Source organism: Salarias fasciatus, chromosome 1, assembly GCF_902148845.1.
Source record: "Salarias fasciatus chromosome 1, fSalaFa1.1, whole genome shotgun sequence".
NCBI lineage: Eukaryota > Metazoa > Chordata > Actinopteri > Blenniiformes > Blenniidae > Salarias > Salarias fasciatus.
The window spans coordinates 1,115,624-1,131,731 of NC_043745.1; the positions used below are offsets into that span (position 1 = coordinate 1,115,624).

At 49.8% G+C, this 16,108-nt stretch overlaps 1 protein-coding gene across 4 annotated transcripts in view; it reads right to left on the reverse strand.

The window, feature by feature from the left end:
- Nucleotides 1-16,108, reverse strand: part of LOC115393064 (multiple C2 and transmembrane domain-containing protein 2-like) — a 58,641-nt gene that overhangs the window by 14,431 nt on the left and 28,102 nt on the right. For 2 of the 4 annotated variants that reach the window (XM_030097859.1, XM_030097867.1), the window contains exons 3-14: nt 12,177-12,294; nt 8,330-8,472; nt 5,558-5,634; nt 4,581-4,695; nt 4,426-4,458; nt 3,074-3,244; nt 2,311-2,441; nt 1,771-1,957; nt 807-900; nt 555-657; nt 361-463; nt 72-173 (exon numbers count right to left, since the gene is read on the reverse strand). In XM_030097859.1, the coding sequence (XP_029953719.1) occupies nt 72-173; nt 361-463; nt 555-657; nt 807-900; nt 1,771-1,957; nt 2,311-2,441; nt 3,074-3,244; nt 4,426-4,458; nt 4,581-4,695; nt 5,558-5,634; nt 8,330-8,472; nt 12,177-12,294 (1,377 nt within the window). Of the gene's footprint in view, nt 1-71; nt 174-360; nt 464-554; nt 658-806; nt 901-1,770; nt 1,958-2,310; nt 2,442-3,073; nt 3,245-4,425; nt 4,459-4,580; nt 4,696-5,557; nt 5,635-8,329; nt 8,473-12,176; nt 12,295-12,485; nt 12,526-16,108 lie in introns of those variants that run through there. The other 2 variants (XM_030097887.1, XM_030097876.1) reach the window with 2 other exon arrangements.

A 16,108-nucleotide genomic window follows, 5' to 3' on the forward strand; every position in this document is an offset into this window, starting at 1 on the left:
GAGGTGGGAGCAGACAGGTCCAGGCTCGTCTTCCACACCGTGTCCTTATTGCTGGCTGAACTTGTACTTACAGGGTTAAAAATAACCTCCAGCTCCAGAGTGATGCTGCCCTTCGTCAGCCTACCCAAGTCCTCTTTCCTCAGCGGGAAGGTGATCTGCTGTCCCCTGCGGATCTGTGGGACAGAGAGGGCGTCAGGTGCTGAACTCGGCCGCCGACCCGACCGTCAGTCACGCCACATCACATCTCAACAGGGCCTCCACCCGCCCCAGTGTTATCGCCACCTTCACTTTCATTTAGACCCCAAGTGTAAATAGATAAGCGTATTGTGAGCGTGACAGGCCGAGGGGGGCCGTCCCCACCGACAGCAGAGGGATGGCGACTTTTCCCAGGAAGTCTGGCGCCTTGTCTCCGTCCTCATCGAAGAGCGTCACCAGCAGAGCGTCGTGGACGTCTCTGACGGGGCTGCGGGGACACGGGGAGGACGGGAAGGTCAGAAACGTCCCGGCGACACGCACACACGGCGGCATGTCTGCGTTTCTCAGCTGGAGCTCACAGGGTGAAGACCTGGTTCCACTCCGGGTTCAGGCTCTTGTAGACCGTGTGGGTCTGCAGGCGGTTGTTGGCCAGCTCCAGGACGCAGAACGGGTCACTCTTTCCTGCAGAGACAAAACACACTTCTAATCAGCTTCTAACAAAGACACCGTGAAACTTAATGCTGTGCCACACACACACACACACACAAACACACACACACACACACACACAGAGGAGCCCGTCATGTAAAAGGATTCCAGTGAGGAGCTACCGTTCAGATCAGCAGCCAGCAGGTCTGCAGCTCTGATCACTTTGATCTGAAGGAATCCCACATCCTGCAGGTTCTCCAAAGACCGCCTCAAGCTCTGAATACACACAAAACAAATGAAAGCAAACTTTATTTCTAAAGCACTTTTCATATTAAAACACAACACAAAGTGCTTTCCAGTATTGTGTGAGAGGAGACACAGCCAGAACCAACATAACGTCTGACGATGCACAGCTTTCACCTGCAGGACAGGTGAGGAGTCCACAGCAGGCCGTCTGCACACTTTTCTCACATCGATCTCTTTATCAGTATCGTTATGCAGTGAACAACATTATCAGTGTTTGTTGAAAATGTTTTGCAGTAAAACCTACAAGTTTTTTTTTTTTGAATACCTTGAATTAAAGTCACACATTTCACTCAAAGTTAAATCCAGAGCAGCGACTTCACCATCGATGGAGAGACGTGTGGAAAAATTCATCCCTGACACGAATTCATCTCTACAGAGGAGTCTGAAACGTCTCCTGTCGACAGGGCAGCTGGATGGACGGAGGGGTGTGAGGGGCGTGTGAAGAGTGTGAGGAATGTATGAGCAGTGTGTGAGGGGTGTGTGAGGAGTGTGTGAGGGGTGTGTGAGGAGTGTGTGAGGGGTGTGTGTGCAGGTAGATGCTGCCTCCTACTGGGACTGAGAGCAGATTCTTTCCATGGGAAATGATCACGTTGCTGAAGGGATCGATGCTTCTACTGGGTGATCTCTTCAGGTGATCTCTGACGTGATGGACGACTGTTTGGTGATCACTGGATTTAAATAGGATACATTTTTTTCTGAAATAGTTTTTGAGACACTTCTTGTCTTCATCAGTAATCAAGATATTCCAAACAAACTTTTCTTTATAAAGAGAGAGAGAGAGAGAGAGAGAGAGAGAGAGAGAGAGGGTCAGGTAGTGGACCAGACAGTCCAGGTACTGACGTAGTTCTGCTGCTGGTTCTGCAGCTCCTGGGGGTCGTCGAGCGGCGCGGCGCTCAGGTCGGAGATGGAGACGCTGCTGCAGGAGCTCACTGTGAGCAGGAACAGCAGACTCCCTCTGCCCGGGGTCAGGGTGTGTGTGACCAGCTGCCTCTGATTGACAGGGACGCCGGACAGGTCCACTTCACACCTGCACACACATACACACACACACACCGTGGTTGACAGGACACACACAGACACAAACACTCTCTCAGTGAGACCAGTGAACAGGTACTGGAGCGAACAGACCCTGACGGGTAAATAGAGCCGAGGCTCCATTCAGAAAGTTTCAGCTTTGTTCGTGATCAACAGCAGCAGAAAAACAAGTCGTCTCTGCAGAGTGAGCAGCTTCAGGTCTGCACTGCCAGATGAAAGCCAGAGTGTGTTTCAGCTGTGAGGAAAGACCCGGTTCCTCGTCTGCACTGAAGACCGAGTGTGAATCTGAGGGAGGCTGAACGGGCTCAGGTCTCCGGGGGGGGGGGGGGGGGGGGGGGGACTCACGTTCCCATGCACTCCTCATTCCTCCTCCCTTCTTTAGACCACAGCTCCACCTCCAGGACCCGGGATCGGTCCAGGAACTGGTTCAGGGTGAAGCGCTCCCTCCACTGAGGGTTGCTGACTTTGCAGTGATTCTGAAAGGAAACAGACACGACCAGAAAAACACTTCAGTCACAGTCAGGAACAGCGGAAACCTTACCAGGAGCACACAACTCCAGGATCAGCAAGGATGAGCGTTGGAGTGTGTGTTCTCGCAGAGCGGTGCAGGAAGGCTCCCTGGAAAACATCCCCACGCCTCCCACTGAAGACGTCCCTGAAGGGACATTCTGACAGGAGAGGAGGGGTGGCTGTGCTGGAGTGCAGGACGCCCTGTGGGGGTCTGGACTCTGACTCTTCAGGTTACTGAAGTAAATCACATCATAACAAGAGTTCAACTCCAAGGCCCTGAAACACAGATCCTCTGACCGTCTGAAGAGACTCAACTCTCTAAAAAAACACTCCAGCAGATAAAAAACACTTTTCTAATTCAGTCTGAAAGAACCGTTAGAGATTTGAAATGAGGAGGATTTCATCTGGTGTGTGTTAAATTACAGGATGAAGCGTTTCTCTGGAGAAAACCTTCCAGCTGAGAGGACTTTCCTTCACCTGATGTGAAGCTCCTTCAAACCACCATCTGTTTGGTCCCATTGAATGAGGGAGACTCATTCTAGTTCTGGAATAAGTGTGTGTGTGTGTGTGTGTGTGTGTGTGTGTGTCTTCAGAGTACCTTGCTCTTGTATCGCTGCTCTCCCAGCGCGAAGCGGACGAAGAAGTCGCCGGCGGGGTTGTCCAGCGGCAGGTCCTGACCCTCCACCAGGGTCACCGACACCAGCGAGCTCCACAGCTGGCTCTTCCTCACGGCGTCGGACAGACGGACGCTCTGAGACGTGCCTCCTGACTGAAGGGACGGGACAGACGGGGGGAGTGAGCCGAGGCCGTCACTTCACCGCTGACACACGAGCGAGCGGACGGAGCGACGGGTCGGGGACGGGAGCCGGTACAGCCGAGCGCCACTCGCACCCCTCCGCCGCCACACGGCGCCCGCCGACGGGGCGCACGCCTCCACGGCCTCACAGAGACGCCGGCAGAGCGAGACAAGCCAGACAGACAGAAGCAGTGGGGGCCGTGGCGACGGGGACAGAAGGCCAGCGGGGGGAACCGCTGCATCCAGACATGGAGGGTGTGTTTCTGGCTGGATGGGCGCGCTGCTGTTTCTGTGCACGAATATATCAATACCTGGGATCCAGACAGCACGAAGAGGAGGACATGTGATTGCTGAACGCTGGAGGCATCACATGTATGCCTCTACATCAGTGTGTGTATACTCACACACTATTAGCCGTTTCCTTTTGTGCATACCTGCATTTTTCTATCTTTGTGCCGACATGTCTGGAACAAAAGAATAAAACAAATGGAAAACAGGACGTCTCGGTGATCGCCGTCGTCCAGTGAACGACACACTGAGCCCATCAAGCCTTCCGGCCTTCTGTCTCCATACGACGCTTCAACACATAACAGCAACAACTGCAGACGGCTTCCGAGCAGAGAGCTCAGAGCCAGGCAGCAGACAGCCGCAGACAGGGGCAGGCAGGGCTCTGCCGCCCTCTAGTGGAGGGACCAGACCACGGCCGCGGTCCACAGGGACGTCCCCCACGGGACAGCAGGCGAGGAGGACATGAGTGAAAGCTCCAACAAGAACCTCAGTGGTAGTGATGTCTATTGTAGATCAGAGCAGGTCTGGACCTGGTCTCTGCTTCAGAGAATCCAGAATTTTCTGAGGAACACGCCTCAGCGGCGCTTTAACCACGTTCTGGATCTGAGACTCAACGTTTATTCTGACAAGAGGGAAAATGTGAGCGAAGGGAGCAGAAGTCTCGGAGTCTGGTTCTGCAGTTTCTTCCTTTCTTCAGTCTCCTCTACTTGCTCATGTTGAATTGTCGTGATTTTTCTCGGGAACCTTTCTTTGAACCGTGCTGTGCTTTGAGTTTTAGTAACAAAATTGAATTGACCTCTAAGCTCTCTTTCCGTGAGCGTTTGAGCACATGTTAAATGATCTGCCCGGCTGGGTTCATGCCTTACCCTAACGCTTCGTTTTCGTATCTGGGGCCACCTCTGCTGCCGGCAGCATGCGTGTTAGAGGCAAAACAAGGCAGAGTGGTTAGTAGGCTGAACGTGGACGTCCGGGGCAGCATGCAGCAGAGCCGGCGCCGGCGCCGGCCGGCGGCTTGCCATACATGGGCTCTCTTGCTGTCACTGCCTCTGAGGGACAGACTCAAGTCCAGCAGCACCACGCCCATGTCCTCCTCCAGGCTGTTGGGGTCGTCCAGGGCCAGGGACAGCTCGGTGACCCTGGAACACACAACACCCGAATCAATCACCAGAGTGAGAGAGGAGAGAAGTGAGAGGAGAGGAGTGTCAAATAATTTTAAACATTAAACAAAACATTAAAAGACGGAAACATTATTGTTTTTTTAATTCAGAATTTCCCCTAAAATTAAATGCAATGGTTGAAGCTGCTTCAGAGCACTAAATTAACTGTAATACCAGTTAGAACCACAAGATGGGGCAGTGATCGGTGAAAGACTGACTGATAAAGTGATTGATAACCTGACTGGCTGATTAACAGACCTCCTGCTGGCTGTGAACACAGATGTGTTTTGAGTTCCCTGTCAGGTCGAAGAAAGTCCCAACTCTGGTTATTTCACTTCACTTGACAGAAGGAGTCAGTCTGAGACGACGTGCAGACAAATGTGCACGTTTGTGTTTTTGTGTGGATGGTTTCCTTTAAGTGTGGACACTCCTGAAGTGATCCATCCTCACACTCATCCACCTCCCTCAAGATGACGTTTCATTTATTTCATAGTGTTAAAAAAGTGAAACGGTGTCAGAAATTCCAGGCCTGACAACAAAGTTTGACAGAGAAGACTGAATTTAGTGCATGAAGAGGACTGAATGTTGGATTCCACAGGAAGGTGAAGAGTGGAGGTCAGATGGGAGGGTCTGTGTTTTCATACTGCTTCATGTTCATGGTGATCAGTTCTGGGGTCGGATTTGTACAGAACTGGTGAATGTGCTCCCTCTTGTGGCCACCAGAGGGAGCACATTCACCAAGTTTCACCTGCAGTCCCCCAGTCTTTCAGAAGAAGTGATTGAATGTAGCAGGAAGCTGTGAGCTGTGTCCCTGAAGGCATCACTCCGGGGTGACACTCACTTGTGGAGCTCCAGGTCGGACAGCAGGACGCTGGCGGAGCCCATGAAGTCGTCGGTGGTCAGGTCGCGGTCGTACACCTGCGCTCAAGCAGAAACAGGCCGTTAACGGGATGTGTGGCATCTCACATCTGGACCACAGCTGTTCGCAGAGGCCTTCTCAGGCGCTCGCCATCACACGATGAGACTCAAAGCAAACTCAGTTCTGACCCTCACCACATCAGGTCAAATGATTCACCAAACACTGCAGAAGAACTCTGAGGGGCCTTCTCACACACACGTATTGCCTTTTTACACACATACTATATTCTCACTGTCACACACACATACTTTATCTTCTCACATGAAAACATTCTACTAAACAAATAGGCATGTATGTTTATCTGAAATATACCGAAGAATAAGAATAAACCCGCTGGTCTATTCGGATTCAAACTTAATTCTGAATAAAGTTTTCAGGTGTTTACATGGTTGTTTTAGAGTGGAATCAGGCTTTATTTAGTTTTACAGAGGAACAAAAAGTCCCATGTACATGGCGACTGAGGCTGGAGGTGGAGAATCTGTCAGCTTCTGTTTGAACTAGCTAGCCGTTAGCAGAGTTGGGGTCCGTTACTCAAAAAAGTAAAGAGTTACCCGTTACTCGTTACTTTTGAAAAAAGTAGTGCCTTACACTACTTGATTACTCCATGGAAATAGTGACGAAGTTACACTACTGGTTCCTGCGTAGTAGGGGTGTCCTCAGATAGTCGACGATTCGACGATTCGTTAGAAGGGGCCTGATTCGACGGCCAATCACTCAGTCGAAGCATCGAAAAAATGTGATTATTAAACGAGGACCATTCCATCACAGCTGTATGGGGGTGCTGAAGGACTGATTTTACATAGAATTGCTTGGTTTTTTTCCCCAAATAAACATGATATGAAGCCTATTTGATATACATGTTAGCCTATCAAATATACTGTGGATAAATGTACTTAACTTGTAGTTTTAGTCAATATTCTATTTAGTGTTTGTGAATGAACCACCATGGTGAGTGGCACAATCCCATTTTGCACAGAGCTCCGTCACAGAGCAGCATCTCGGTGGTGATTTGGCTGAACTTTAAAAGGCTCAAAATGTCGGAAAAAACAGAACTTCAGACCAAGTCAAAGATGATCCAAAAAAAGTCAAATGCAAGTTGTGTCCTTTCATATCACTTCACAACAACATGGCTTTCCACCGTAAACGGGTCAGTAGCCAGATCATTTGGCTATTAAAAGACGGTTCTGTTACTCAATTCTCATTTTTAATGCTGATTTTTATTTCGTTTAATTGTAATATTTTAGGTTATTATTATATTATTATTTTTATTTATCTAAAAGGCTAATTCTATTTAATTTAGTGTTTGTTTTTGCGTGTATGTTGCGCTGCGAAACGGACCAGCAGTGCAATTAAGCCTATTTCATTTAATTTGAGCAGATAATGTGAGAAACTGTTTAGCCAAAAATGTGAGTTTATCTGCAGAGATTATAGATATAAATAAATGACATGCTTTAGCCCGTTTGTTAGAAGAGGGTTTGGTTCTGGTCACTTGAACTATACTTCATTTGTTTGATGTTTAGAGTCACCGACACTTTGTTCCAGTCTGTGTTTCAGTGTGGAGGAAGAAAATAAGTGTTTTTTACCTGCCTGCGCTGTTTTTTTTTTTTTTGATTGTTTGTATTTTTTATTATTATTAGTGCAATCAGGGCCGGCTGTGGGTATAGGCGTCCTGACGCTCCGTGTGCTGTGTGAGCACCGCTCTGCACTGTGCTGCGCTGCTCCGACTCCCCGTGTAGTAGATTCGACTATCAGTCGACTATTGGCAGAATCGGACGAATCAGAACCGTCGGGTCACATGCATAATAACCCTCTGCCAGTCCCTCAGATCCACATCTGTTCAGTAGGTGTACAAACCAGATCATCCGGGCTTCCACATCTGTCTGGTACCCTGCGCCAAAACCACCTCATCCACTGTCAACGGACAAAAACCCACTGATGTCAGAACATCGTGAGATCCCAAGACGGCGTGGGAATTGCAGCATATCAGGAGACATCACGCCACGGCCTGGTGGTTCTGATTGTTTTTTTTACAGCAGCAAGGATTTAATCGTTTGTCTTTTTGTTGTTTCAAAAGCATTCTGTACAGATATTGAATGGAACTGTTTTTATGTGAAATAAATAAAAAAATGAAAAAAAAAAAAAGCATTTCCTCATTAATGAGCTCTTCAGCAGATTGGTTTTAGCCTCTACACTGAAAACAGAAGCTGGCTGGGATCAGTATATATCTCTCATGAGCTGCCTGGGTATTCAGGTGCATAAAACTGTTAGAGATGAGGGGCTGTTCGCTGTAATGTGACGACTAACAGCTTTCCTGCTCGTCAGCCTCAGCAGGCTGGAAGCGCTTTCACCTGATGGCGTTTCAGTGGAAGTTCCTGGTGTGTTCTGGGACACCGTTAGGGTCTACTTCCTGTTCAAGGCCGTCTAGAAAACCCCTGATTCATCATCTCTCCCCTCAAATGGGCCCTGAAGGCTTCCTGCTGGTTTTCTCCTATTTTGATTTTGTCTTTGAAAAGCTCTGTTGCTGTTTCCATGATGCGACCGTCATGTCGTGAAGCTCTCTGAATCGTCTGGTGTGTGAATGGAGCTGTCTCCTGACGGTGTTTCCAGGCTAACATCAGCAGGTGAGAGAACCAGTGGACAGGTTCTGCTGCAGACAACGCTCTGCTGGAGTCCCACAGCCTGAGGGAAAGTTACCTTGATGTACAGCTTCTGGTTCAGATCCTTCACCGGCAGGGAGAAGGTCTCATTCCAGGCAGGGTTCAGGTTTTTGTACACCACTTTGCTTTTGTAAAATGTTTTCCCGTCCAGTTTGAACTTCACATACGGGTCGCTGGTTCCTGAAGATGAAAAAACAAAACAAAAACATGGTTACTGGTTGAACTGGAGGATTAAAAACCCAGCTGGACGCGGCTGAACTTTTATTTCTAATTCCAAAAGCTTGTCGTCCTGATTCCTGCTGAACTCTCCAAACTCCACACAGTGCTGCGGAGCCGCAGAGCGAGGCCGTCGCCGGTCCGTCCGATCAGCTCCAGGCTCCAGAACAGTGAGGGGAAAAGCTGCATGCTGGTGTTAGATGTTGTAGAAGAGCCTGCCGGCCTCCTCCAGCCCCCCGGGGACTGAGCTGCTTCCAGCGGAGGGTTCCGGCTCTCTGAGCACGGGTTCTCACCCCTCTGGGGAGGATGTGGTTTCTTCTCCTCCTCTGCTGATGGAACCACAACTTCCTCAGTCAACAGCCAATTACCGGTAGCTTCTGCTGCTGGTGTGCGTTCTGTCAGCGCTCCCCTTCAACATCGTTCTCCAGAGGCACAGAGAACAGGCGAGAACTCAGAGTACACCTCGGAATCATCTGACTGACAGCTGATCAATCAATCAATCAATCTGAGACTCGGTCAATGAAGAGCAGCAGCTCGTCAAGCTGCGTGAGAACATGAGAGCACAGCCAGGAGGTCAGGAGGTCAGGAGGTCAGGTGTTCCTGTGGAACCCTGTCTGGCCACAAAACCCCCGAGGAGAAGAACGAGAACACCACCTGGTTCAGCAATGAGAAAACCCCCATGTTCTCATGAAGAAATATCCATAGTCTGATTTTCTGATGAAGAACCATCGGAGGTTCTCATGAAGAGCCACCCACAGTTTGAGAGAACTCTTTGGTATTTTGTTGACCATCTCTGATGGTTCCTCTCAGCAGGCAGAACCTTGGTCAGAGATGGTTCCTCCCGGGGTCAACAGAACATCCAGATCATGTGTTCTGTGTATTCAGTCGGTCTCGGTTCTCATTGTTCCTGGTTCTACTGAGTTACGTAGCAAACGGCTCACCAGATGTTCCACATTCTGTTTACTCTGGTCAAACAGAAAGATTATCAGCTTCTAACAAAGACACTGTGAAACGTAATGCTGCACCACACACACACACACACACACACACACACACACACACACACACACACACACACACAGTCTCGTATTTCTATCCTTGTGGGGACCTTCCATTGACTCCCATTCATGTCTAGCCCCTAACCCTGACCCTTACCCTAACCCACACCACAACAAAGCCTAACCCTAAAGAAATGTTTTTGCACTTTTACTTTTTTCAGTAACAACAACATGGTCAAGAAAACACTGTTTCTCCTACTTAGGACCGGAAAAAGGTCCCACAAGGCACGTCGTTCCACGTTTTGCTATCCATGTGGGGACATTTGGCCCCGACAAGGATAGAAATACGAGAACACACACACACACACACACACACACACACACACACACACACACACACACACACACACACACACACACACACACACACACACACACACACACACACACACACACACACACACACACACACACACACACACACACACACACACACACACACACACACACACACACACACACACACACACACACACACACACACACACACACAGAGGCAGGGGAGGAGTGACGGCCGGTGAAAGGCGGGTGTGTCTCAGTCTCAGACAGGTTGGAATACGCTGTGAATCCTGACTGGACTCAACGACAGAGGAATCCTCCACATTCCTGTCTGTTGCAACAACACACACACACCGAAGCGGCGTGGTGCACGAAGGAGGCGGCACGCGCTAAAAAACGACATGCGCTAACTAAACGACATGCGGTCAACAAAATTAGGGCGACCCGCTCCCCTCTCTCCAACTGACTGCAGGTAAACACGCCCTTTTTGTAGCTACCAGTCAATCAGCGCATATTACGTGACCCAAGCGCCCGTGCGTTACCGTAGCAACCCCAAACACCATGTGACACATTCACTCACCATGTTATGGCTCCTACACTGTCTGTCAGGAAGCTGCAGAGGGAACTCACACACTCACACACTCCCCCTCCCCTCCGGCAGAGACCCTGGTCTTCAGGTCAGTCCACGGCGCTCTGTGCAGACTGCTCCGTGACGTTCCCGGTGGCTCTGTGGTTCTGCGGTTCTGGTTCTTCAGCTGGAGCCACGGCTGCTGTGGCTCGGGGTCATGTTCGGAGTCGTCCCCAGACTCAGGCCAGCCGCTGCCTTCACATCTCCAGACACCGAGAGGCATCCCCAGAGCATGATGCTTCCTCCACCGTGCTGAACAGTTTCTACACAGTTGTAAGGGTTCTACGCCTCTCCTTTCTCCAGACGTAAGCAGCTTCTCTGTGGCCACAGAGTTCCAGTTTGTTCAGGTCTGATCAGAGGAAATGCCTCCACGATGCAGAATCTGTCTCTGGATGATGCTGAGCCTTATGTCGCTTCAGTAGAACCAGAGTTTAAGACTTCATTGACCTTCCTAACAGCACTTGGGAATTCATTGAAAAACACTTTAAATTTCTTAGAGGGGCTAAAAATTTAACCTTAAAGAGGACATGTGCTTTTTTCACTTTGTGAAGAGTTTCTTATAGCAGTGTGTGTTGCCGTAGCCTCATTATGACGTTCAAATTTGAAAACTGTCCGTTTCCTCCCTCTTGCTGCACCACATTTTGTGAAAATGAAACTGAAGCTGAAACTGTCGAGTTTGAGTTTAGTCCACTTATCCTGAAATAAGCAGATTTAACTCCTCCCCCTGACTGCGCCCCCATCGTGAGAGAGAGAGAGAGAGAGAGAGAGAGAGAGAGAGAGAGAGAGAGAGAGAGAGAGAGAGGGAGAGAGAGAGAGAGAGAGAGAGAGTGTGAGAGAGAGAGAGAGAGAGAGAGAGAGAGAGAGAGAGAGAGAGAGAGAGTGGGCGTGGTCAGACCGGGAAGCAGGCTCAGAAACAGCCTGTTCTGAGGAGGCTCCTCAGAGCCACTTTTGAGACCCTGAAACTCCGAGCAAAATACTATGCTTCAGGCTTCTGAGACCGATGTGACTTCACATGACATGAAAAATAGCACAATATGTCCCCTTTAAATGAACATATAGCTAATCCTGCAGGACGACTGAAAGAAACGAAGCCAAGAACACTGGAGAAGAGAAAAGACAATATGGCTTTCAAACATGTCTGCTGAAGGGAGAGAAGTCCGTCTGTGAGGAACCCATCAGCTGCTGCTTCCTCCTCCATCTGTGCGCTGTGACGACATGCCAGAGGAAGTAAAGCCTGAGCTCCACAGTGAGTGTCTTGTCTCATCATAAAGAAACCAGTCGCACGATTCGAGGGTGTTCACAGCTTCAACCACAACACACACACACCTGGTTTGTGTCAAACGTGTCTACTCAGTAAAGCTTCACTTTGAGCCGCTTCAGAACTCTCTGGGACATCTTCTACTGAAGCTGCTGCAGGTTAAGGGAATCTCCACTGAGCATCTCTGCTTTCTCACTCACCATATTTCACCATTATGTGTCATTAATGTCTTTCTGTGTACGTCTCTCTCCACCGGGCTGAGCCCTGCCTCCAGACATGGGTCTACAGAGGGATTCTGCCTTCTGCCGAAGCCATCGCTCTGGTTCCTGGAGCTGAACAGGAGCACAGTGTCTCCACCAGCACCGTCACTACCGTCCACTCATGGTGAGGCAGCTATACATCAAGTGTTGTTTCACATCAGAAAGGCTTCACAGCTGGTCCTCACCGCAGCGGTCCCTGATGACCAGGTTGCGTCCTTCCTTCAGGTTGACCGTCAGCAAGAAGGAGCGGCTCAGGTCTTGGCTGGGTTCCGACGCACCCAGAGCCGCGTTACCCATCTCACTCTGGAAAAGAAAGACCAGGACATGACTGAGACAGGACGAGGACATCACTAGGCACATGGGCCCAAAAATCCTCTTCATCCTGGGATTGTGAGGTGAAGCAGATTGTAAATGTGTCAGATAAAAACCACTTCTCTTGGAGCGGAGTATATGTCAGATCTGACTGTTTGAGGTAGTCTACACCAAGCGCCAACCTCCACTGGTAAAAAGCGAAGATGATGCTGAAGTGCAGAAAAGCCGTAACACCAGGGAAATTCCAGCAGGGGGCGATGGTTTCAAAAAAGAGCCTGAGTCTCAGTGGCACCCATTCAGAAATGTTGATTTTCAGACTGCAAATAAACACATAAAACGCCCGGTTTCAGAGCACACACTTACACGTTTACATTGGGTTTCAAATGTTCAATATGGAGACGTCCTGCTCAAATCCCCAACATGCTGTGGAGGATGCCACGGAAGTTTTGTCCATCTTTGTGAACAGTCAACGGTCTACGCCGATCGATAATCTGCTTGTGCCTCATATAAACTGCGCCTGACAGCAGAGCCGATCGTACAGGCAGATTATTGGTTCTCCCATGCGTTCCCTCGGACATGGTGATGTGATGACGCGACAGGAAACAGGAAATAGGAAGCAGTAAACAGGAAGCATGAAAGTCAAAAACAAGCAGAACTGGACGGTGGCTGAGAAACACTTTTCAATAAAAACCCTGAGAGAGCAAACACTGGAGAGGAGAGCTGGAGGCAAACTGCTCAACAGTCAGTTGTTCAAAGACCTCCAAAGAGCACCACTCGAAGTGAAGAGGCTGACAGGTATTTCTACACTCTGAAGTATTGAACCACATTTCACACACGTTCCAACAGTCTGACTGCAGGAAAACAACTGAGACTCATGTCACAAGAGGACATGGGAAACCAGAGGTGGTTCAGCTCGGTGCAGCAGCTGGAGCTTGGTGGCGAGAGGCTGTCGATGAACTACATGATCCCAAATCCATCCTCTCGTTACAGTCCAGAGAGATCAGCACGGCAATGGCCTTCATCATCTGAATACCTTCAGAACTCACCATTTAAAGAAGAGCTTATGACAGTACCTTCCTTTCTGCTGGGTCTTCCTGTGGTGTGTGATCTGATGCAGTAAGATACTGTTGTGCCACAGTCCAGACTGATGTAACACAAACCTAAAGATCATCACAACAGTGAGTCACAGTGACTGACAGCTTTCTCAACTTCCACTTTCACTCATTTTTTTTCCACATGCAGGAGTTCTTCCGAGGCCGTGATAGAGTTCATAAATATCATAACAACCAGATACCAGGATCAGGACCAGCAGTTCCTCCGTCTACTCGGAGAGAGAGTCTATCCATCCATCCATCTCCCACCCTATCTTGCACCGAGTCGCGGGGCAGCAGTCTAGGTAGGGACACCCAGGCTTCCCTGTCCCCAGACTTCAGCCTCCTCAGCTGCTCCTCTCCATGCGGAGGAGTAGCGGCTCTACTCCGAGCTCCTCCCTGGTGATGTAGCTCCTCCCCCTATCTCTAAAGCAGCGCCCAGCCGATATATGGAGGAAGCTCATTACGGCGCTTGTATCCGGATCTTGTCCTTTTATTCCTGATCTAGAGCTGATGACCATAGGTGAAGGTAGGAGTGAAGATTGAGTGGTAAAGCGAGAGCTTCTATTTTTGACTCAGCTCCCTCTTCACCATGACCGCATCACTGCAGCCGCTGCACCGATCCGCCTGTCAATCTCACCTCCATCCTTCCTCCACTAGTGAACAAGACCCTGAGATACTTGAACTCCTCCAGTTGGGGCAGTGTCTCTGCTCCGACCTGGAGAGGGCAGACCATCTTCTTGCGGTCGAGGACCATGGCCTCGGGTTTGGAGGTGCTGAACATCCCTGTTGCTTCACGCTCTGCCACAAACCACCCCAGTGCATGATGGTCCAGGTTTGATGGACCCAACAGGACAACATCATCTGCAGAAAGGAGAGATGAAATCCTGTGGTCCCCAAATCGAACCCCCTCCGGCCCCTGAACCGGACCCCCTCCGGCTCCTGGCTGCACCTAGAAATTTTGTCCATAAAGATTCTGAACAGAACCGGTGACAAAGTTCAGCCCTGCCGGAGTCCAACATGCACCGGGAACAGGTCCGACTTACTGCCGGCAATGCGGACCAGACTCCTACTCCAGTCTTACAGAGACCGGACGGCCCTGAACAAGGGGCCCCGGATTCTGTACTCCTGACGCCCCCTGCCACAAGGCACCTTATGGGACGCGGTGAAACGCCTTCTTCAAGTCCACAAAACACATGTGGACTGGTCGGGCGAACTCCCACGAGGCCTTGAGCATCTATGGAGGGTCTAGAGCTGGTCCAGAGTTCTGCGACCAGGACGAAAACCGCATTGTTCCTCCTGGATCTGAGGTTCGACTATCGGTGGAATCCTCCTCTCCAGGACCCTGGAATAGACTTTGCCAGGGCGGCTGAGGAGTGTGATCCCCCTATAGTTGGGCCAAATCGTCTGGTCCACCACCCTGGTCTGCCAGTCCAGAGGCACCGTCCCCGACCGCCACGTGATGTTACAGAGCTGTATCAACCAAGTCCCTGAACATCCAGAGACTTCAGGTACTCAGAGAGAATCTGGTCCACCCCCGGTGAGGAGCTTACCAACCACCTCAGCGGCTTCAGCTTGAGATGGAGCCTAAACATTTTCAAAAAGAAGTCCCACTCCTCTTTCCACAAATTCATTATTTTCTGTTGTAGTTTTGTTTTTGTTAAATGTTCAAAATAAACTTTAAAAATCTCAAAAATATCTAAATCTACATGTACATGTTTGTGTAAAAATGGAGTTTGCTGGTCTCCTATTTGCTCAGGAAGTGTGAATCTCAGGGAAAGCGTCATTTTGAGACATCAGCGGCAGCAGTCTCACGGCACTCTGCGTGCTCTCTGTCTGGAGGTTTCATTCTTTCTTTGTTGTGGCTGTTCGACCTTGTTCTGCCTGCTGTTTGAACTTCTTCACCTTGAGTCATCTGACAGACACACTCATCTTGATCATCACCATCAGCGTGTGGATTCATGTTGGAGCCCTGTGCTGAGCGCAGAAAAAAAAGGGTAACTGAATAAATATATTCATCCAGAGAGCAATCACGAAGGGCAACTCAATAACTAAGGACTGAACAGTTTATAAAGAGAAGGCAGTAGCCTGAAGCTGTTAGGCCGACAGGCTTTTTGTCCAGAAACACCAGCCTGTCGATGTTTTCTGGCTTGAGAGACGAGTGAAGGAAGGTCGATACGTTTCCCCAGAGCGAAAGACTCTGACGGGGCTGCAAGGATGCACAAGTTCTTTTTTGTCTGTGACGCTCCTTCCTCCAGCCCAGCAGGTTCTCCTCACTGTCAAGGCTGCCGGACTTCCTTCTGTCCACACGACTCGCTCTCATCCGTCCACCGACTTACAGGAGGCTGCCGCTGCAGGCGGCGCTTGTTGTTTAGGCAGCTCAATGAAGCTTGAACCACGCGTTAATGGGACCAAGGGATCCAGATTTTTTTAAACCTTTCGACACCAGTTAATCCAAAACAGCAGTATGCAATCTCTGATGCGCTGGCCCCTCTGAAGCACTACCAGGTGAGTAAACGGCCTCTGCTCGTTTTAGCGCCGATATCTGGATCTCAGGTGTGTCCAGCGACTGTGTTCAGTCTGTCAGTGTGACAGGGCAGTGGATGGCGTCCGCGCTGCATCCTGCTGATGTTTGTGTTGTTGCTGTTGTCGCGTATCACATGGTGTTGCCAGAGTGAGTCCGTTTGAATGAATTCCCTTCACCTGTTCGCCTG